At 35.1% G+C, this 21177-nt stretch overlaps 4 protein-coding genes and 1 non-coding gene across 5 annotated transcripts; 3 read left to right on the forward strand and 2 right to left on the reverse strand.

Annotated features, from left to right (window-relative positions):
• The first annotated feature begins 3489 nt into the window (after positions 1-3489).
• On the forward strand, positions 3490-5972 carry LOC125587461 (lysophospholipid acyltransferase 1). The gene is made up of 8 exons (XM_048758019.1): positions 3490-4160; positions 4238-4293; positions 4376-4596; positions 4679-5087; positions 5170-5255; positions 5333-5396; positions 5481-5599; positions 5687-5972. Exons 1-8 carry the CDS (start codon positions 3856-3858, stop codon positions 5822-5824), a joined length of 1398 nt encoding a protein of 465 aa, XP_048613976.1. The 5' UTR covers positions 3490-3855; the 3' UTR covers positions 5825-5972.
• A 3502-nt stretch (positions 5973-9474) lies between these two features.
• Positions 9475-10487, forward strand: LOC106445571 (dehydration-responsive element-binding protein 1F-like). The gene has a single exon (XM_013887150.3). The coding sequence runs from the start codon at positions 9675-9677 to the stop codon at positions 10296-10298; it is 624 nt and encodes a 207-aa protein (XP_013742604.2). The 5' UTR covers positions 9475-9674; the 3' UTR covers positions 10299-10487.
• A 1638-nt stretch (positions 10488-12125) lies between these two features.
• TRNAG-UCC lies at positions 12126-12197 on the forward strand. The gene has a single exon. It is a non-coding gene; the product is annotated as a tRNA-Gly (tRNA).
• Positions 12198-13830: 1633 nt separating this feature from the next.
• On the reverse strand, positions 13831-15142 carry LOC111216246 (bifunctional dTDP-4-dehydrorhamnose 3,5-epimerase/dTDP-4-dehydrorhamnose reductase-like). Its single transcript, XM_022720683.2, has 2 exons — positions 14612-15142; positions 13831-14462 (listed from the first exon to the last, which is right to left on the reverse strand). The coding sequence occupies exons 1-2, from the start codon at positions 15125-15127 to the stop codon at positions 14007-14009; spliced, it is 972 nt and encodes a 323-aa protein (XP_022576404.2). The 5' UTR covers positions 15128-15142; the 3' UTR covers positions 13831-14006.
• A 4204-nt stretch (positions 15143-19346) lies between these two features.
• Positions 19347-20782, reverse strand: LOC106395612 (expansin-A7-like). Its single transcript, XM_013836016.3, has 3 exons — positions 20575-20782; positions 20035-20350; positions 19347-19889 (listed from the first exon to the last, which is right to left on the reverse strand). Exons 1-3 carry the CDS (start codon positions 20735-20737, stop codon positions 19577-19579), a joined length of 792 nt encoding a protein of 263 aa, XP_013691470.1. The 5' UTR covers positions 20738-20782; the 3' UTR covers positions 19347-19576.
• Between the last annotated feature and the right edge of the window lie 395 nt (positions 20783-21177).

The raw sequence follows: 21177 nt of genomic DNA on the forward strand, positions 1-21177 counted from the left end.
TACAGAAGTGAAGGCTAGCAGAGACTGGATCAAGTGGAACGCAGCCACTGATGATGAGATGGATTCTCTCAGACGTAATGAGACGTGGATTCTAGTTGACAAGCCAGTTAACAGGAAGATTATTAGCTGCAGGTGGTTGTTTAAGATAAAGCCAGGCGTAGAAGGCGTTGAGCCTGAAAGGCATAAGGTGAGACTAGTGGCTAGAGGGTTCACACAGAAGGAGGGGATTGACTATCAAGAAGTATTTGCTCCTGTGGTTAAGCATGTTTCCATTAGGATGCTTCTGTCGTTAGTGGTGAATCAAAATCTTGAGTTGGAACAGATGGATGTTAAAACGGCTTTCCTTCATGGAAATTTGGAGGAGGATCTGTACATGTATCAGCCTGAAGGGTATGAGGTCAAAGGAAAGGAACATCAAGTGTGTCTACTGAAAAAATCTTTATATGGTCTGAAGCAGTTTCCACGACAGTGGAACAAAAGATTTGATCAGTTCATGAAGGATCAAGGCTTCAGTAGAAGTGAACATGATATGTGTGTTTACACGAAGGAGGTGTCTCAGGGTGATCATCTATACCTACTACTCTACGTTGACGACATGCTTATTGCAGCAAAGAAGATGACTGATATCAAGATACTAAAAGATCAGCTCAGCAACACTTTTGAAATGAAGGATTTGGGAGCTGCGAGGCGTATTTTGGGTATGGACATTATAAGAGACAGGAAGAATGGGAGTCTCAGGTTGTCACAGTCTGTGTATCTGAAGAAAGTAGTTGATAACTTCAGAATGTCAGAAGCAAAGAGTACTCAAACTCCCATTGGCGCTCATTTCAAACTATCTGCAGTTAAGGATGAGAGTGAGTGCGTTGATACGGAGGTTACACCTTATTGTTCAGCTGTGGGTAGCATTATGTATGCTATGGTTGGAACTAGGCCAGACTTAGCTCATGGTATGGTTTGGTGAGTCGCTACATGAGTAAGCCAGGGAAGCTACATTGGGAAGCTGTTCAGTGGCTATTGAAGTATATTAAAGGGTCTCAGGATCTTCAGTTGGTATATACAAAAGCGAAGGAGTTGGAGATACAGGGCTATTGCGACTCAGACTTTGCTGGTGATTTGGATAAGAAGCGATCAACATCTGGATATGTCTTCACTGTTGGAGGAAACATGATTAGTTGGAAGTCAAGTCTTCAGTCAGTTGTGGCATTGTCTACAACCGAAGCTGAGTTCATGGCGATTACTGAAGCCGTGAAAGAGTCTATTTGGCTAAAAGGGTTGCTAGAAGATTTTGGTTTCAGTCATGGAGCAGTCAAGATTTGGTGTGATTCTCAGAGTGCAATCAATCTGTCCAAGAACAATGTCTTTCACAAGAGGACGAAGCATGTGGCGAGAAAGTTCTATTTTGTGAGAGATATCATTGAAAGTGGTGAAGTAGATATACAGAAGATCCATACAAACCAGAATCCGGCTGATATATTGACAAAAGGTGTACCTGTGAGCAAGTTCAAGTCAGCATTAGACTTGCTCAGAGTCCTCAAAGCCTGAATAGGCCGAGGCACTAGCTAGAGGTGTAAATCCAGAAGGTGAATCCACGGGGAAGAGATCATGACTTGTGTTGAAGGTGGAGTTTAAGGAGTCTCAGAGTTGCAGTATTTCATCTAAGGTGGAGATTGTTGAGTATTGATAGCTTTATACTTAAGTCTTGTAAACACTCTGAGGGAAACAAAAGGTTTTAGCTGACTCGGTTATGTTATCCGGTTTGGAGTAATCGAGTTAGTTAGAGTCTTGGTTAATTCCGGTTTTGTACATCCTTAAATATAAAAGGATAAGTCAGAGTTGGTTAGCGTCTGTAACAGAATAGTGAGCTCGGGTTCTCGTCTTCGTGAGAGAGTCTTGTTCAGAGAGTTCGAGTCAGTGATCTAGTGGATTTGCTGGATTGATTCTAGCTCCAGTGAGTAATCTCTGCACATCGCAGGATAACACTGGATAAAAAAAAAACTCTTGTGTCGATTTATCGCTTTTTCTTGATTGTCAAGATCCAAACGAGTGATTGAGAGATCGAGTTTCCGCGTAACATTTACAAAATCAGAATATACATAAACATAAATGTGTACAAACCATTGTTAGTTTACATACACGTATGAATGTAAATTATGTGTGCTGGATATTGTGCATATGGTTATTGAAATTACAAATTCAATATTTTAAGTACTGTTAAGATATACAAATTCCTTCATTCTAAAACAAATACTCAATTAGTCTTTTCGTAAATTTTATGTTATATCATAATTGTTTTAAAATCGTGGTTTTATCTACCGTAATCCTCTGGTTATTATTTACGAAGTGAATTTTTAAATTATGCTGACATGTCATCTGCATAGACACATTCACTAAAAAAGCATGACATGACGCAATAAGATATATGACATTGCTTATGAAAAAACGACATGAATGATTTCATTTAATGCTGATTTATATTTTTTGTAATCTTCTTAGAATATGGTAGTAAATTATACATCATCATTAAATAAAATATATTAAAATATGACATTAAATAATATAGTAGTATAAATATAATAAAAAATTTAAATTTTCGAAATATTATTTATTTCTTTTTTTAATTATACAACTTTAGTACCAAAAACATTTTCCAATTTTTCTACAATTTTCTTAAAAATATTATTTTTGATATCTTTAGTTTCTTTTATATATCTACAAATTTTAGAATTTTTTTTAGTTTTACTTTATTATACAATTTTTATACCAAAATTTTCAATTAATTTCATACAAGTTGATTTAATATATACAAAAAGAAATAGATTAAAAATCTATCTAAGATTAAAATTTTAAAAACATGTATATATATACAGTAGAACCTCTATAAATTAATAATTTTGGGACTTTGAAAATTTATTAATTTATAGAGATATTAATTTACAAAATGTTTCATTTTTTAGTTTTTTATTTATTTATAAGATTTACTATATATACATTAATAAAAATTTAGAAATATTTGAATTTTATATTGTTTTATTATATTACTTGTTTTTGTGTTTTTATGTTTCATATAACTTATATGTGGTTTTTCGATATGATTTTACTAAATATTATCAAAATATATTGAAATGTTAAGAAATAATAATTTATAGAGATTATTAATTTAGTTTGTACTTATATGAAATGTATATATAGATATATTATTAATTTATGATTTTAATGAGACCATATATTTACATAGAATTTTCTAAAAAAATATTTGATTATTATTTTATCTATTTGTGTCATATTTTGAACATGCTCAAATCAGGACTGAAAAAATTATTAATTTATAGAGATTATTAATTTATCTAGTATTAATTTATAGAGATTTTACTGTATGTATCTATTTTTAAATATAATTTAAAATTAAAAAATTGCTCGATTTATCTTAATTTATGTTCAACTAAATCAAAATTTATTTTAAAATATGGGTAAGAATATAATAAAGTTTAAAATAATAATAAAATTTTAGTTTTAAATATAATTTAAATTTTTTTAAAAAAAAATTGCTGCACATGATGCAGTAAAAACACTTAGTTAAGTGTATAACTAGATAAGGTGAAACGTCAAAGAATTGGTCAAGTCTGGGATATGAATTAACTGAACCGAACCGATCGGGATTCAATCGAGTGTTGAGAAAGTATACCGATCGGTTTATTACATGTAGGAAAAAAAAATTGATCTTTTCGTTTCTTGTTGAGTGAGTGAACGAACGAAGAAGGCAAATCCACGACACGATCTTGAAACACGCCTCCCCGGAGCGACTCGGTCGTGTGACTCAGTCCGAGTGAGTTAGATCCGAGTTTCAATCCAGCAGCCATGATATCGATGGACATGAATTCGATGGCTGCTTCGATCGGCGTATCGGTCGCCGTCCTCCGCTTCCTCCAATGCTTCGTCGCCACGATCCCCGTCTCCTTCTTCTGGCGAATCGTTCCGAGTCGACTCGGCAAGCACATCTACGCCGCCGCTTCAGGCGTATTCCTCTCTTACCTCTCCTTCGGCTTCTCCTCAAATCTCCACTTCCTCGTTCCGATGACGATCGGATACGCTTCCATGGCGATGTATCGACCCAAGTGTGGAATCATCAGTTTCTTCCTCGGCTTCGCTTATCTCATCGGCTGGTAATGGTTTGTTTTATTTGATAAAGATTCTTCCTTTAGCATGACCCTGATGATGCAATCTCGTGATTTTGTTGTAGTCATGTGTTTTACATGAGTGGTGATGCGTGGAAAGAAGGTGGCATCGACTCCACTGGTAAATAAAGATCCTTCCTTTTTTGGCCTTTTTTGTATGCTCTTCTTGTGAGCTGAAAGTTGTGATTTTTATTGTACATTAGGAGCGTTAATGGTGTTAACGCTGAAGGTTATCTCATGTGCGGTTAATTACAATGATGGGATGTTGAAGGAGGAAGGCTTACGTGAAGCTCAGAAGAAGAACAGACTGATCGAGATGCCGTCTTTGATCGAGTACTTTGGTTACTGTCTCTGTTGCGGTAGCCATTTCGCTGGTCCTGTTTACGAAATGAAAGATTATCTCCAATGGACAGAGGGAACAGGAGTAAGCTTCTTCTTCTTCTTGAATCTTGACTACTCACTCTCTGTCAGAATCTTTGGTTTGTGAACTTTTGTGCTTTGTCTAGATTTGGGATAGTTCCGAGAAAAGAAAGCAGCCATCGCCTTATTTAGCTACACTGCGAGCTATCTTCCAAGCTGGGATTTGCATGGCTCTGTATCTCTATCTAGTCCCTCAGTTCCCGTTGACTCGGTTCACTGAACCAGTGTACCAAGAATGGGGGTTTTGGAAGAAGTTTGGTTACCAGTACATGGCGGGACAGACGGCTCGCTGGAAGTATTACTTCATCTGGTCGATCTCGGAGGCTTCTATTATCATCTCTGGTTTGGGTTTCAGTGGCTGGACTGATGATGCTTCGCCAAAACCCAAATGGGACCGTGCCAAGAACGTGGACATCCTCGGTGTAGAACTTGCTAAGAGCGCGGTTCAGATTCCGCTTGTGTGGAACATACAAGTCAGCACCTGGCTCCGTCACTGTAAGTATATGTTTAAAGAGTGAATCTTACATGAGAGAGAGAGAGAGAGACTATCCACTTATTGGCATTGTTTAAAATACAGACGTGTATGAGAGACTTGTGAAGAGTGGGAAGAAAGCAGGTTTCTTTCAGTTACTAGGTACACAAACCGTCAGTGCGGTTTGGCATGTGAGTTCTTTCTTCATCTATTCTCTTGATTCCAATGATGGTAAGAACTAATGAACAGCATGTAATGCGACTTGCAGGGACTGTATCCTGGTTACATGATGTTCTTTGTTCAATCAGCTTTGATGATTGCTGGCTCAAGAGGTTAGTGTCACTCTCTTTCTCTAGGTGGCATCTCTTCTTCTTCTTCTTCTTCTTCTTTGATCTACATTCTGCTTTCTTTTGCAGTTATTTACCGATGGCAACAAGCTATCAGTCCGAAACTAGCAATCCTGAGAAGTATCATGGTGTTCATCAACTTTCTTTACACCGTCTTGGTTCTCAACTACTCAGCCGTTGGTTTCATGGTGATAAAACTAACCTTTTTCTCTGTTGTTACACTTTTGTATCCCTCTGACGCCATTTGTTTCTTTCTTTTAATCGCCATCTCTCAGGTTTTAAGCTTGCACGAAACGCTCACTGCCTACGGGAGCGTATATTACATTGGAACAATCATACCTGTTGGATTGATTCTCCTCAGCTACGTGGTTCCTGCGAAGCCCTCTCGGCCAAAGCCACGTAAAGAGGAATAATATGTTGTCTTCTTATTCTGTAACATTGGAAACAAACCGGTCCGGTTCTTGTTTCTCTCTGGGCTTATGATACAGATTTTATTTTCGTTTATTTTTGATGTATTTGTGATTCTTATAAATCTGGGTTTTCCATAGTTCTTTTTACAGATATAGGATCTTCAATTATATATAGAATTAAGTATAAACTAGATTTTGACCCGCGCTTTGAAAGCGCGGATTTTTTTTTTTTTTTTTTTTCAATTGACAAATATTTAGTAAATGTCATATTTCATATATTTGTGTTTTATTTTATAAAAGACTTAAACTTTTTATTTTTCTTTATCGTGTTTCATTTTAAATGACTATTTATATTTAAAAAATTAAATTTTATTTCTTTAATGAATTAAGTTGGTATAACTCTGATAAATTAATTTTATTATGTGGTTAATATTTTTAATAAAAAAAATTATATACTTTTAATAAAGATTTATACTTTTCAATGAAAAAAATTTAATTTTTTTATGACTGCTTAAATTATATTAAGAAAAAAAAAGTAAGAATGGTTGAAAAAAATTATTTGAACTTTGACTCAATGGCCCAAAGGAAAAAAAAATGTGAGAATTGGATCTGATTTCTTAATCGGCCCAAATGGCACAAGAGAGATCTGATGTGGACAGTGGGCTGAATCAAAAAAAAAGGGCCCAATATAGATGTGTTATTAATATTAGTTGATTGCCCTTAATGAAACATGCAATGTTAGTAAAGAAAATACATGCTAAGGTAAAATGGACAATAGAATCCTGCTTTAATAGTATAGATATGTGAATAACGTGAAAACATAGTGCGAGTATTATTTATTCATCGTGTACCATAAAGATTGCCAAATAAGTCTTCCAGGAGATATTGTGGCCTACAAAAGAAACTTTTGGCTTATTCATTTAGTTTTGATATTGGTAATGTACTATACCTTCTGTTATACTATAAGAGATGCCACACGTAAATATGGAAGACATATTAATTAGCAAATCGCAACTATATTACCATGCCATTTATTATTGTTTTCATTTAACCACCATTCATTTTGTGCTGAGTTCTAAAATTTAAAACGCCAGACGGCAGACGCCATAAGAACATAACTTACAACCTACCCGTTTTCCTTCGATTCTAAGATTTTGAAATGCTGTTAAATGTTAACTCATCCTGGATTTCTAATACAGTAGCTTGCTTTTCAGCGACTTATAATTTATTTAACGTTACTGTTTGTATTGCTGTCTGCAGATATACATAATACAGTACATCGGATGATCTTTTGATTAAGTAGTAATCCAAAAAAATATGTTTTATATTTCTTCCGTTTCGAAAAGATAGATATTTTTTTAAAAAAAATTGTTTCACAAAAATATTTATTTTATGCTTTCTATGAAAAGATTGTAAATTTAAAATAAAGTTAATTGATTTTATTGAAGTACTATTAGTTAAAAGATATTGAAAATTAAAAATTGCAGAAAACGATACATTTATTATACTGATTTAATGTGTTTTCTTAGCACGCGTGAAAATGTTGGCAAATCTATGTTTCAGAGAAAACAGTAAGTTTAGTAAAATATTAATACACGGGATTGACATATAATTGGCTACAAATGCATATTAAAATGTTCACCTAACATACTTCAGACAAAAATTGGCTAGAGAGAAGATTAATGAAGGACACGCGCATGTGACACTCACGAGACAGCTTGAAGCCTTAATTTAATTGGCCTACATGCCTTCTTGTCTGTAAAGCTTAACACTTTCTGCTATTGTTTATATATTTTTATTTCAACATTTTCTGGTGTATTATCATCCATATTTAACATATAAGGTCATCGTCATCGGGTTGTTCAAAAAAAAAAAGGTCATCGTCATCAAACTCGTCACTCATCATTCTACTAATTCGAATACAAGTTTTGAGTGAGTCCATAATTAATTAGGAATTATAGTACATTGTAAATTTCACATGCCCTACACTCTTGTAAGTAGTTATTTATTATTACACAGAACTGTTTGTAACTGAGAAAATACACAAAACCACATTAAAAATTAGTAAAGAATAATAACTGAAAGTCCCTATAAAAAATTAAAATAAACCTTAAGTATATAGGTTTATATTTCACATTAGCTGAAATTTACAGATCTTAAAGTATTTTGAGTGATAAAATAAAGGATAAATCAATTGGCACATGTTATGCGTAGTTTGTAACATCGTACTTAGGAATAGTTCCCACGGAAATCCCACGTGTTACTCACAGCTAATTTACTTAATATGGAAAAGGGTCACGTGTTCCATATCCGCAAAACAAATATAGAAAGAATATCTTTTTTTTTATTTGAGATATTTGTGGTCCAATGTGCTGGCCCCAACTCCCAGATTTAATTATTATGCTTGATCAAAGATTCCAAGAGTTATAAACCACGCTAATCTCTTATTTTAGCACATAGTTTATGTGCCTTTAATTAGACGGAAACTAAACAAATTGCTATAACTTTTCTTTCAAGACGATTTTCACTCATATAAAAAAAAAAGTAAATTATATAAAATGTACATGTGTCGTTAAAAAATGTATGTGCGCGAGTTTTTAACAAAAATAAATAGATTATTTTTTGCCAAACTAATAGATTATGTCTATTAAATAGCAGCCAACTAAATTAACCAGGTGAGTGTTTGTAATTTTAATTACATATTTCATCCGCCATTTGCTTACCATTTTAACTTTTCTAAATTACCAGCTTGAGCCTATTCTAAATTTATACTGAATAACAAATATTAGATGTAATTTTCAGTCAATCTTGCAAAAACAACACTGATAAAATAATTTAGTTTATTTCTTCTTGATAATCAGAATTATATAATTACCTACTGGATTCGAACATATTGACAAATTAAGTTCCATGTGTTATAGCTATAGAAAACAACGATATTTAAACAAAAAGTTTTTCAATTTTTGCATAATTAACAAAAAACAAATAAGGACTAATGTTTCTGCCTATTATTATACTAATGGCGACTTTTAAAAAATTGATATTTGCGTGTACAATCTACAAATACTAAAAAAATGCTGCATAACTAAAGTTTAAATTTTTTTAGTAAAGTTGGTAAAATGTCCTAAATGATTAGTAACCTTTACTAAATTAGATTTTAAAACTTTAAAATCGGTGGTATTAATAGCGGTTTTTTCGAAGTAAACCTTGCATAATATTCAATTTATAAATTACTCCCTCCGTTTTAGATTACTTGTCGTTTTAGACTTCGACACACAGATTAAAAAAAAAATTAATTTTGTATATTTACTAGATAAAAACGTTATTACCAATACACCTAACCATATCTCAACTAATTAAAAAATAGATTAAAATATAAAATCATTCAATTTTGCATTAAAATGATAAAACGACACTTATTTTGAAACAAAATTTTTTTTCTACAACGACGAGTAATCTGAAACGGAGGGAGTACTGTATAACTAAAAAAAATCAAATTAGGCCTTTTTATTAATAGAGTAAGAGGGTCCCAGAACGGTATGGTTATAATGGGATCAAGCTAACACTAACAGCTAATAACGGTGTGTTACGCGCGTAGAAATCGCACTATGTGGGTCCCATCACCGTAGCCTATATATCTCCTCCCTTCACTTCTCTGCTTCATAACTCCCAACCGAAAAACAAAACAGAGCACAACTTAGACCAAAACAAAAAAACAAACAAAAAAAGACTTTTTATTCGAACAAAATTTAATCCCTTTGTACCTTATCCTTACAAGAATCGAACTTACATCTGTTCTTAGAGTATCCAGTGAGATAGTTCGAATTGTAACAGTATTTTTTTTCTTTTTCTAATGGATAACAACGATGAGATTATGCTGGCGGAGATGACGCCGAAGAGGCGTGCGGGACGGAGAGTGTTCAAGGAGACACGTCACCCAGTTTACAGAGGAATACGGCGGAGGAACGGCGACAAATGGGTCTGCGAAGTCCGAGAGCCGATCCACCAGCGCCGCATTTGGCTCGGGACTTATCCCACGGCGGAGATGGCAGCGCGTGCACACGACGTGGCGGCTTATGCTCTGCGCGGGAGATCCGCGTGTTTGAATTTCGCCGACTCTGCCTGGCGGCTTCCGGTACCGGAATCAACCGATCCCGATGTCATCAGGAGAGTCGCGGCGGAAGCTGCGGAGATGTTCAGGCCGACGGAATACGAGAGCGGAATTACGGTTTTGCCCTCTTACGGGGATGAGGTGGACTTGGCTTTTGGTTCTGGTTCTGGTTCGGGATCGGAGGAGAGGAATTTGCATGGGTATGTGGAACAAGAAGAAGAAGAGGTTTCCACGACGATGATGAGACTCGCGACGGAGCCGTTAATGTCGCCGCCGAGATCGTACATGGAAGGCATGACTTCTAATACTTACATGGAAGAAGACATGTCTTACCAAGATATGTCACTGTGGAGTTACAACTATTAAGCGGGACGTATACGCATATATTTACCGTATTTGTGTGTCAGTGTGTACATGTGCGATAGACCAATAGTGTGTGAAATGAATTGTAAGATTTTCCTAGTATTAGATCCTCTGTCTGACTTAGAAGGTTCCTTGACGGATTGTATTGTTCTTTATAAGGTTTTATAAAAATGGATGGGCTTTATGAATCCATGTACAAAGTGTAAGCCCAATTAGCGATTAAGCCGAAACTTTATTGAGATGCTTAAACTCGACGGCCTAATTAGAGATTGACCATCGATTCATAACATTTTAACTTCGAAATATATCTTTATCTCGACTACCACTAAAGAGATTGTATGATATTTTTAAAAGGTCATTGCATTTTTTGGGCAAGAAAAAATAGTGTATATAATAGACACTTTACCACAACAATACAAAATTAATAAGCTTTCCGGTGAAATTACAATTTTTAAATGTACTAAGTTTAGAGTTAATAAATTATCTAATACCGAAAATTATGGATATCAATTTCCTAAAATAATATTTGATGTAAAGTCTGATTTCTCAATTTCTTATCAAGACTTCCACCATAAAGTAACTTAGCATTGTGGTAAAACATCTGAAGTCATAAGATGCAAAATTTAAAATCACCATCACCTTCAATTACAGAAAAAAAAAATCCTAAGAGACGTTGTCTTCCAACTAGTTACTTCTTCTCTCAGAAAAAAATTCTAAATTGATCATGAGATCATCTTTGGTTTTAACCAGAGTTACAATTACCAGCTTGACAATCGCTAGGATGAAATCGTCTACGTAGACTACTGATCCAAATGTTACCATCTAAATTGAGATCCAGAAAACCAAAAGTGTCAATACATCACTTCCACAATCATAATTGCGTTTTGCAATGGGAATAGATATAAGGTATATAATTTGAAATTTGATCTAAGCAATATATTAATTTTTTTATTACAGTCTAAAAAAAATCTTAAACCCTTGATTATCTGATGTGGACAAAAACAAATATTTACTCCAATGTGTCATGAAGTTTGAGCTATCTCACTTGAAAATAGATCTTTCAAATCTCAAGTCACAACATAGAGGCTCAAACTAAATAAGATTCTCGAGGAATTTAATAATTTATAAAATTATGGTTTTTTGTAATGTAAATGATGGAATCCAAAATAAATTACTGTAAAACAGTTATGTACCAATTTTATAAGGCTTAAACTATCAAATAATGTAGTTTTGTAGATTAATTTACCAATAAAAATAGATTGATGGTTGTGGTCTTGCTCGAATCAAAGACAGTGAGGTCTAATTTCTTTTGTTTAACCATTTTACTTACATGCAATTTTGAAAATGTTATTAATATTATGTTGCCAAAAACCAATGATTTATATGTGTATCTAAAGAAGAGTTTGTTGGAGAATGAGTGAGAAACAAGTGAACAAGAGCATGCACAATACATGCCAAATTGCTGCACAGGGCAAAAGTGATGAATAGAGTAGGCCGTTGGTCTAGTAACCAGACGACGAGAGAAGTATTTAAAATTTCAATTTCTTGGCTCGTTTCTCATATCATATATCATATTTTAGTATACTTTGTGATGTTAGCAAGTAAATTTTCTTTTTGACTATCGTTTAGATGGAAAAAATATTCGGTTATTCAATTTGAAACATTAACATTTAATACAAATGCAAAGATAAAGTTTGGTTTGTCATTATTTCAATTTAGTTAGCTTCCTTTATTTTGGTTGGCAATGTGTTCATGCAATCATCAAAACTGACACACACGAATAGTTAGTGATTTGTACGAATACTGAAATATCAAAAAACAGGTCGTTCAGCGTCTGTAGTCCAACGGTTAGGATAATTGCCTTCCAAGCAATAGACCCGGGTTCGACTCCCGGCAGACGCAGTATTTTCCCTCTTTTAAACTATTTTGACCTAATCACAATTTAGCTATAATCTTTCGAAAGAAATCAAAACCCAAAACATCAGCTCACAGCTCCTTATGCTAAGCGGTGTCGGTCCATCAGCTCAATTACAAGCCCAAAACATTACGGTGGTGATGGACCAGCCTCATGTGGGTCAAGGGATGCACGACAACCCTATGAACGCCGTGTTCATCCCTTCTCCAGTCCCTGTCGAAGTATCACTCATCGAGGTGGTTGGAATTACCAGCGAAGGAACATACGTTGAGGCTGCCGGTGGTGAGAATTTTGGTGGTGGAGGTGGAAGTGGTCCGCTAGAGACTACTATGCAATGTTTTCTCCAACGGCAACTTTATTAGAGTCAAATTCAATGAAGTTATCATCAGCCCAACCTTTTCAAGGAGGCTTCATTTTAGAGAAAGTAATGGGCCCACTATCCACGGGTCATATGGAGCTCCGAACCAAAAACCCAAATGATAACCCGGTTGTGACCTTCAACTATTTCCAACACCCGGACGACCTAAAACGATGCGTTCGAGGGATCCAAACCATAGAGAGAGTTGTGCAATCTAAGGCGTTTGCACGGTACAAGTATGCGGATATGTCTTTTGAGTATTTGCTAAACCTTACGGCAAGTACTCCAGTCAATCTAAGGCCGCCTCGCAGCGGTCCTGGAGCCTCGTTGCCTCCATCAGCTGAGGAATTTTGCCAACATACGGTTACAACGATTTGGCATTACCATGGAGGATGTGTTGTTGGTAGAGTCGTCGATGGGGATTATAAGGTTATTGGTATATACTGGCTTAGGGTCATTGATATGTCGACAGTTGGTTATTGTCCTGGTACAAATCCTCAAGCCACGGTTATGATGCTTGGCAGGTGAAGACAAATCATTCTTGCTATCATATATATACTATATCGATTATGTTTACATTTTTTTTCACTAACTGCTAATTGTTTTTGGGTGACTTAAAATATGCATGCAGGTATATGGGTGTGAAGATCACGAGAGAGAGACTCGCCAATAAGTAGGGTTTTGGATCGGATCAGGGTTTTTGTGAAAACGTTACTACGTACAAATGAAACGAATCAAGATCTTATTAATCAATGTTTCTAGTAGCTGCATACATGTTTTGGTGGTACTTTTATATAATACACGATCTTATTTTTCTTCATTACCATTATGTTAACCTATAGAAACATACTGAATTTTTTCTTGAGAATCTTGCTTTTACCATGATATTTCATTCAAAGAAATACGAACTAATTATGACCATGATGTTGAGAAAAAGATCACTCTGTGATCATCAGTCTGTTGTTATGGTGGAGCCGTTGAGGATATATTCCACGAGCATCATTAGCTATTCACTCGTTATGCCTTTGATTACGTAAAAAGTAAAGCGAACTTTTAACAGCTTTTTCTAATAGAAAAATGAAAAGTGAAACAACAATCGAATAACTATATATATATTAATCTGGAAAAGAGGAATTTACGTATATCAATTTTAATTCTCATTATTAGAAATTACGAGCAACTTAAGATGCCGAATTTTTTTGCAATGACGACTTTGTTTAACAATACAATACAAAATTTGCAAGAAAAAAAAGAGTTAAGAATAACATAACAGATTAACAGAGCACATTGACAACAGATGGATTACAAACCAAAACATAAATCAACAAGTACACAAAAACAACTTTCACTATAAACCCTTCCAAAAAAATTTAGACCCATTTATTCGATTTTGAAAAGCTTCTCAGTTGGAATCTTGTTTCAAGACCCGATTCCATTATCAACCTTTGATCTCTGTCTTCTTGTTTGGTTCGAACACAAACTTGACAAGAGATTCCTTTATAGACAACATCTCCGGAAACTCTGTTTTCAACTTAGTGGCATCAAGCTCATTATTACTCCTCGGAGCTACAATCACTTTCGCCTGTTCTTCCAACGTGAAGTTCTTCCAAGTGAAACTCGGATCAACAAACTCTCTGTACATCTCTAGTATCTCATTGTGGCTCACCACCCCCGGATTAGTAAAGTTCCATATCCCCGTTAGGTTCCTCTTTGCCATCTCGAGTGAGATAGGGAGAAGCTCATCGAGAATCGTCATCGAGTTTGGGATGTCCACAACTTTCTCATACCGAGTTATCTTGGTGATGAAGTTTCTCGGGTTTGAGAGATCCGACGAGATAGGCATCCTTACACGGAGCGTGCATACGTTCTCATAGTTCTTGAGCAGTTCCTCAACCTATTTACATAAATAAACCATGATTAGACCTATCAACGTATAAAATCGGGTTTAATCCGGTTTAGATTAATTTTGATTCGGTATGCTTTTATCATTATCATTTAAATTAAACCGGAATAAACCGGTGTAAAGTGAAAGAACTTTCAGACCATAGCCTTTGTCTTGGAGTAGAATGAACCGGTGAAGTTAGGGGTGTCCTCTTCCTTAAACCCGAGACCCGACCCGAGAGGATGACCCGAGTCGTACTCGAATATACAACCCGTGGCGTAGTTGATCAGCACGAGGCCTCTCTCCTTGCAAACGTCGGCTAGAGTCAGAGTTCCGACGACGTTCGTACGGATGGTCTCCACCTTGTGGGACTCGCACCAGTCTACGTTCGGTCGTCCGGTGACTCCCGCGGCGTTGAACACATGGCTCGGCTTGACGGAATCAAGATCGGCGACGAGGGAACGGCGATCCTCGAGACGGCCTGAGCCGTAAGTGTAAGGGATTCCCTGAGCTGCGCAGAGCTTGCCGAGAATACCGCCGATCCAGCCTGTACGGCCGTAGATTAGGAAGTTGAGAGATGACGATGAGCCGTTTGCTTCCGCTCCCATTCTCTCCGTCGTGAATTGATTGAAGATTTCGCCGGCGAAGAATAAGAAGAGACTGTTGGGATCTCTCATTTCTTTGAGTCGTTATTTATCCTATTTTTCTAAGGACAAAACTTCAGTTTTGCCACCCCCATATTATTTATATTCACAAATTAGCCCATTACTTTACTTGTTACATGAACGCCCTCATATGGCTTCAGATGAATTTATACAATATAATATATGTATTATTAAGTATCCTAATTGAACGATTATGTACTATTTTAACCCAATAAAAGACAACTAACTAACGGTATTATATATTCTATAGAATTACTCATGATTTGCGGGGGGGGGGGGGGGGGGTTGTGGAATGTAGTTTAGGTAAAACATTCCATGGATTTTGTGTGTTTTCTATTATTTGATGAAACTAAGTGACTATAATGGCAAAGTTTTGAAGTTGATGAGGTACAGGATTGGAATTAAATTTAAATTAATATTTCAGTCAGACAAAGGAACTGTCAAGGTGGCGAGAGCAATTAATTATAATTAATACGAGTTGGTGATTGGGAGTACGAAAAATAATTACGAATATTTTACTTTTGTTGAAATCAACAACGTTTTTCATGTGTTGTAAAAATTTTAAAACACTGAAACCCCCATTGGTCTTCATTTGGAACCTCACCAGTCACCATCATGGCCCTCACCACGACAAATTAAACTAGCAGAAAACAATTTCATGTTCAATCATGTATCCAAGTCATAATTTTACCTTGACTAACCGATTAATCTACGAATAAATGAAATTATTCTATTTTATGATGATTCACCTCCTTCATGACTCCTGTTTCGTATTAATTTCATCCAACACAAAACAATATTTTTCTTATAACAAGATATTTTATGATACACGAGAGAAGGGACCAAAAAAAAGTCAAATCAACAATATAAACATCGTTAAGGCTTAGGACACACATAAGACACACCAACACCAGTGTTACTGAGTCTAATAACTATTAATATAAAGTATGAAAACGTGTTTAATTTGAGAGGTTAATGAAGTAAAGTTAGTAAACACACGAGCATTTGAGCTTGGATTTGAAGGAGAAGGGGGCGGAGGGAGCGAGAGCTTGTTCCATTTCATCTTGGGTTGATTGATGAACAATTGTTGATTTGCTTAAGTTGAAGTCTTGCCTCATTCACCTATTCCGCTTTGTCAGTCGTCTTGTATTTTACATTCTTAGAACTCTTTTATTTTTTAAACTACGACGGGTCTGCGCTACGCGCGGGATGTGACGTACTTGTTGCCATCAAATATAATATTTTGTGTAAGTTTTTTTTATATTCATTTGATTCTGAGTGTGATTATATTAAACGATCAGTTTTGTCTACACCAAATTTCTAAACAGTTGACAATAATATTAACTGATATTATTTTTTGTTGTTTTGTTGTTAAAAAAACCTAATTTGCTTAATAAAAAAAGATCATAAAAATAGTAGGCTCATTTTCATTTTTGAATGATTTTCTATCATTAAATTACTGGGAATTATATTTGAGATTGAATGTATAGATTATGAATTATTAATTGTTGTTACTTGTTTTGAATCCACTAAAATTTTTAGTTTATCTTATATAATTTCTTTTAAATCTATTGGTTTTAGTAATAAGAAAAATAAATAATTGCTTCACAGTAAAAATATTTTTAAAATTGACATAGATTGTATTAAAAGATTTATTAAATGAACTATGCCATCCAAAGTGATTAGAATATGTTTTTTTTAACAATATTATTATTCAGTTTCAGCATATAATTAGTGACAGTTTAAAATATTTTATTGCCGTCAGTTTAAAATAATTTTATTTCGGATCAAAAATATAAATTAGAATATAATATAGGTATGATGTAAAAATATATCATGTGCTATAATTTTGGATCAAGTTACATTCATTTATTGAATCATTATGTGTTATATAATTGTTGTTTTATTTTGTTTTTGTGTGTTTGTATTTTCTTAATCTTTGTTTGTTTGATGCTTATATTTAAACATAGGGGTGAATGGTTGTATATTATGTTTTGAAATTCGTTGATTTCTTGGTGGGTTTAATGTTTCTATGTTATGACTGTGATGCATGGGCTCATGCTCGTTGGTGCTGACGTGTGTGTTGTGGTATTCTATGTTAGAACGTTAACTTGCATTGCAAGGAATTATTATATGATTACGTTTGAAGGTTTATTTTTACAATCCAAATTTGAGTTTGTATGACCAAATTTTGTTTGATAACCAAGTTAAGATCCGTGTATATTAAATAAAGGTACTGGAAACATTAAAAGTTTAACAGAATATGGATAATTATAAAAGAAATTCAGAAATTAAAAACCTGGCACATAAGTTAAAAACTAAATAAACAGCCCGCAGGCTTATTATTCTGTCTAAAACTTAAAAAGTAAATAAATTTCTATGGAACAGAGATATACCGCTGAGAAATTGTCTCTTTATCATGACAATCGATAACATTCAAAAAGGCAAGCACTAAACTTGATTATGCATTTGCCGTTGCTCCCTTTGTTCTCAGAAAGTTGTTTTTGACATCGCAGCCACATAATATTCTATAATTAAAGACTGGCACATTCAAGTATATTCAAATAAACAATAACACATATTCTTTTAAAAAAACAATAACACCTTCAAAAAAATTGAATCTGGCAAACTCTCTCCAGCTCCCACATGTATTTAGTTATGCATAGATGTTAACTCTGAATCGAAGTCCTTACTCTTGTGTACTTTCCATTTGTCTGTAAGAAGCAACTTAATTAAGTACCTAGATTTGTTAGAAGATCTCATTACAGAGGATTAACCCTCGCATAAATGTTTAATTTGTTTATCTCAGATCTTGGCAACGTACACATAGATAGATCCTCATGCTTCTCATGCATTTGATCTGTTACAATACAATGAACCTTCGCTTTAGAAGTACCAGTTTGAAATCAAAAAAATTATGTTAATGAAACAATATAAAATTTATCAGTTAAATGGTAACATGATTGTAAATCCCAAGCAAAAATATACCAACGAATTTGGTCATGTTCCTGATCAATCATCGCACATGCTGCACTAAAAACCAAAAATCCTGGTGATTTGGCTTCAAACTAAACAAACCAACACGAAATATATAAGTTAGAGCAGTAGCTAACTAAACGATTGTTTGCTACATGGTGATTTGAGTTAGCTGGAGAGCATGAGTCCTTGAAATTTTTTTTATTGCATTTGGAATCGCCAGACAATGTAAAGTGAGGGTTTTTTACCAAACCGAAGAGGATGGCGTGCATGACTCCTTTACTTCACCAATTGTCACATTCACACGATCTGGTCATCCTGCTGTAACATTAAAGGAGTTATAATTTTTCTCACATAGATAGAACAAAGAAAGCCTCAATGAGAGGTAGGAACAATTAAGTTCACATGCAAAGAGGGACCGAGGATAGACCCTTATGGCATGATCACTGAGTTCAACTCAGTCATACTGGTACATTTGCTAGATTCATTACACCCGAAAGTACACCGCCTTGCCGATGCAAACCAAGCATTGAAGACCTCGTCGTGTTGGGCGTATGAATTAATTGGATTAAACACGATAAAAACCATCACGCAATCCATTTCAGAAGCTGTGAAGAATTTCAGGCGTCACCGTCGCTGTCGAAGGCAGAAGAGAGAAGAACACAAATGTATGCGTGTAATCAGATTAGAGTTGGTGCTCATGGGCTTCTGGACTGAACAAACCCTTCAAACTAAAGCTCGTTAACATTGAACAATCGCATAACAAAAACAAAGCCATCAGATTTCCAATTAAATGAAGTGCAGCGTTTTAAATGGCCGGGACACGTGTCGCAACCAGGGACTTTGATTTTCTGACCTGAAATCCTAGGTGGCAGCACTACGAGAGAAAAACATTATTAATTTACGAAACGGGGATGAGCATCCATGTCTCAGTACATATACTGCAGCTAGATGATTCAGCGATCAATGCGCTCTTTAGCTAGGTACGTAAATTAATTAGAAAATCATTGTGGCAAATTAGTGTAACCATTACAAAAATTTAATGCTCTAATTTTTGTAAAATTTCTACATGCCAACTGTTAAATGATATTATTTTTATGGGACTTTATTTACACACTAAAGTTTTTTAAAAAATCTATGAAGTCCTGGCAAAAATGTAAAAAAAAAACTAAAAAGGGAAAAATGCGATGATTTATAGGTAGACATTTCTTTCTTCACACGCACAAACAAAAACAAAACAAAATTACACATCTGATAACGAAATGAAAGTCTCTTGATCAAGTAGGGTTGACTTCATCATCATGACTTTGATTATGAAGAGTTATATCACAATTACATACATACGTTACACGTATACATTAGATGTATAACATAAAGATGGGCCATCCACAACAAAGACCATCAAAGCTTCTTTAAATCCCAAGAACAAAAAAAAACAAAAGGAGAGGAGAGAACTCATAAAAGAAAAAAATCCTGTTTAGGTATTCAGCGGAAATTGGTGTAACTCTTGTAAGTCATACCGGCGTTCCAGTTAGACGGAGCAACGTTCCATGCATAGACGGTTTCACCGGTGGTGTAAGAAGTGATCCGGAAAGAGAGAGACTGACCGTAGAGAGAAGAAAAAGCTTGGTAAGAGGCCCCCCAGTTGTGGCTCATGCTTATCCAATTCGTCCTGCTACCTTTCACGGCCATGCTCTTGATGTCTCCGGCGCCGCCGACATTCATGACAAAGATGAGAAGCCAATACGCATTGCCTTGGAATTGAAACCTCATACCGCCACTCCTTTTGCATGGGACTCTACAGACATCAATAAGTCGCATAAAATAAAATATTAGCTACACAATTTTTGGAGTACTTATATCAAGTGTCGTCATATATAGTAAGATATTGTATAAGAAAGTAGGTCAAAACTGAAATATAAATTTTCGAAAATGAGATATACCTGCGGTATGAAACAGGGATGATGCCAGCCCTCCAGTTAGCGAGTTTCATGAAAGCCGGTTTAGCCATATCGAAATGGGTTCTAGGAGGATTGCACCAACCACCATTGTTGGTGTCTTGGTACCAATTAGGAGGGCAGAGGTTGGTGGCTGTGACCACCGTCGATGGGTTTCCATAATAACAATGTTTTGACTGCACACACATTATCTGGAAACATTGGCCGCATGCGTAACCGTCTTTGAACAACGTCGTGCTTAGTGCCGCCGTGTTCAGGCCGTAACCACTGTTAAACAGGTTTCCGTATCCACATGCACCACCTGCATATATACGTATTATGTCATTGATTATATGTATGAATTGTTGTTATTATCTAGGTAATCACGGATTTATACGAGGAATAAATTTTGAAAACAAAAATTATTTTGAGAAAACTTGTACATAAGGAAAATAAAATAAAGAAATTTATGAATATCAAAACATATTTTGATTTTGGTGATTATATTGAATATATACATGATAGTGAAATGTTTATTTTACGTACCCATGGTTTCACTACCGGTCTCGTCGCCATAGAAAGTGGCATGAGCGTATCTCCACGGGCTCGGCCTGTAATATCCGGCGACAAACTCACCGGAGATGACGAAAACGACAAAGACTATTGCAAAGAACTTTTTGAAGCTCCAAGAACTTGAGATCGGACCCATCTCTAGTTTCGTTTTCTTAGGGTTTGTTTGTTGACGAAGTAATCGAATTAGAGACAACCTTATATAGACTCTTTTTAACAATAGTGGTGGTGGCTACGTGAGGGTCATGATCCCTTTTCCGTTTTTTTTTATTGGAGACTTTTGTCAGTACTGATTGCGATTTGTTTCATTTCACTGAATGTTTGCAATGTATATATTAAAAAAAAAAATTAGAGAAAGCAAGTAAAAATTCTTGTTTAAATGAAGTTTTAGAATATAGTACAAGTTAACGTGCGAGCAGGTTCTTGTACCGACTTTATCTAATCGCGCTCGTTTATCTATATACTAATAGTGTATACTATATTTATTTATTTATTATTAAATAGTTAACTTTCTTTTAAAGATTAGTTTTTCTTTTGTCAATGTTGATATAACCGCATACATTATATATTATCGTTCCA

The sequence above is a fragment of the Brassica napus genome, chromosome C5 (genome assembly GCF_020379485.1).
Source record: "Brassica napus cultivar Da-Ae chromosome C5, Da-Ae, whole genome shotgun sequence".
Lineage (NCBI taxonomy): Eukaryota > Viridiplantae > Streptophyta > Magnoliopsida > Brassicales > Brassicaceae > Brassica > Brassica napus.

Bases quoted from the DNA above. Each gene is read 5' to 3' on its own strand.
- LOC111216246 (XM_022720683.2), bottom strand. From the start codon at position 15,127: ATGAGAGATCCCAACAGTCTCTTCTTATTCTTCGCCGGCGAAATCTTC. The intron at 14,463-14,611 runs GTCTGAAAGTTC...TTATGTAAATAG, and splicing joins ACTCCAAGACAAAGGCTATG to GTTGAGGAACTGCTCAAGAA.
- LOC106445571 (XM_013887150.3), top strand. From the start codon at position 9,675: ATGGATAACAACGATGAGATTATGCTGGCGGAGATGACGCCGAAGAGG.
- LOC125587461 (XM_048758019.1), top strand. From the start codon at position 3,856: ATGATATCGATGGACATGAATTCGATGGCTGCTTCGATCGGCGTATCG. The intron at 5,397-5,480 runs GTTAGTGTCACT...TTTCTTTTGCAG, and splicing joins GATGATTGCTGGCTCAAGAG to TTATTTACCGATGGCAACAA. The intron at 5,600-5,686 runs GTGATAAAACTA...GCCATCTCTCAG, and splicing joins ACTCAGCCGTTGGTTTCATG to GTTTTAAGCTTGCACGAAAC.
- LOC106395612 (XM_013836016.3), bottom strand. From the start codon at position 20,737: ATGGGTCCGATCTCAAGTTCTTGGAGCTTCAAAAAGTTCTTTGCAATA. The intron at 20,351-20,574 runs GTACGTAAAATA...GTATATATGCAG, and splicing joins GACCGGTAGTGAAACCATGG to GTGGTGCATGTGGATACGGA. The intron at 19,890-20,034 runs GTATATCTCATT...TGATGTCTGTAG, and splicing joins ATCCCTGTTTCATACCGCAG to AGTCCCATGCAAAAGGAGTG.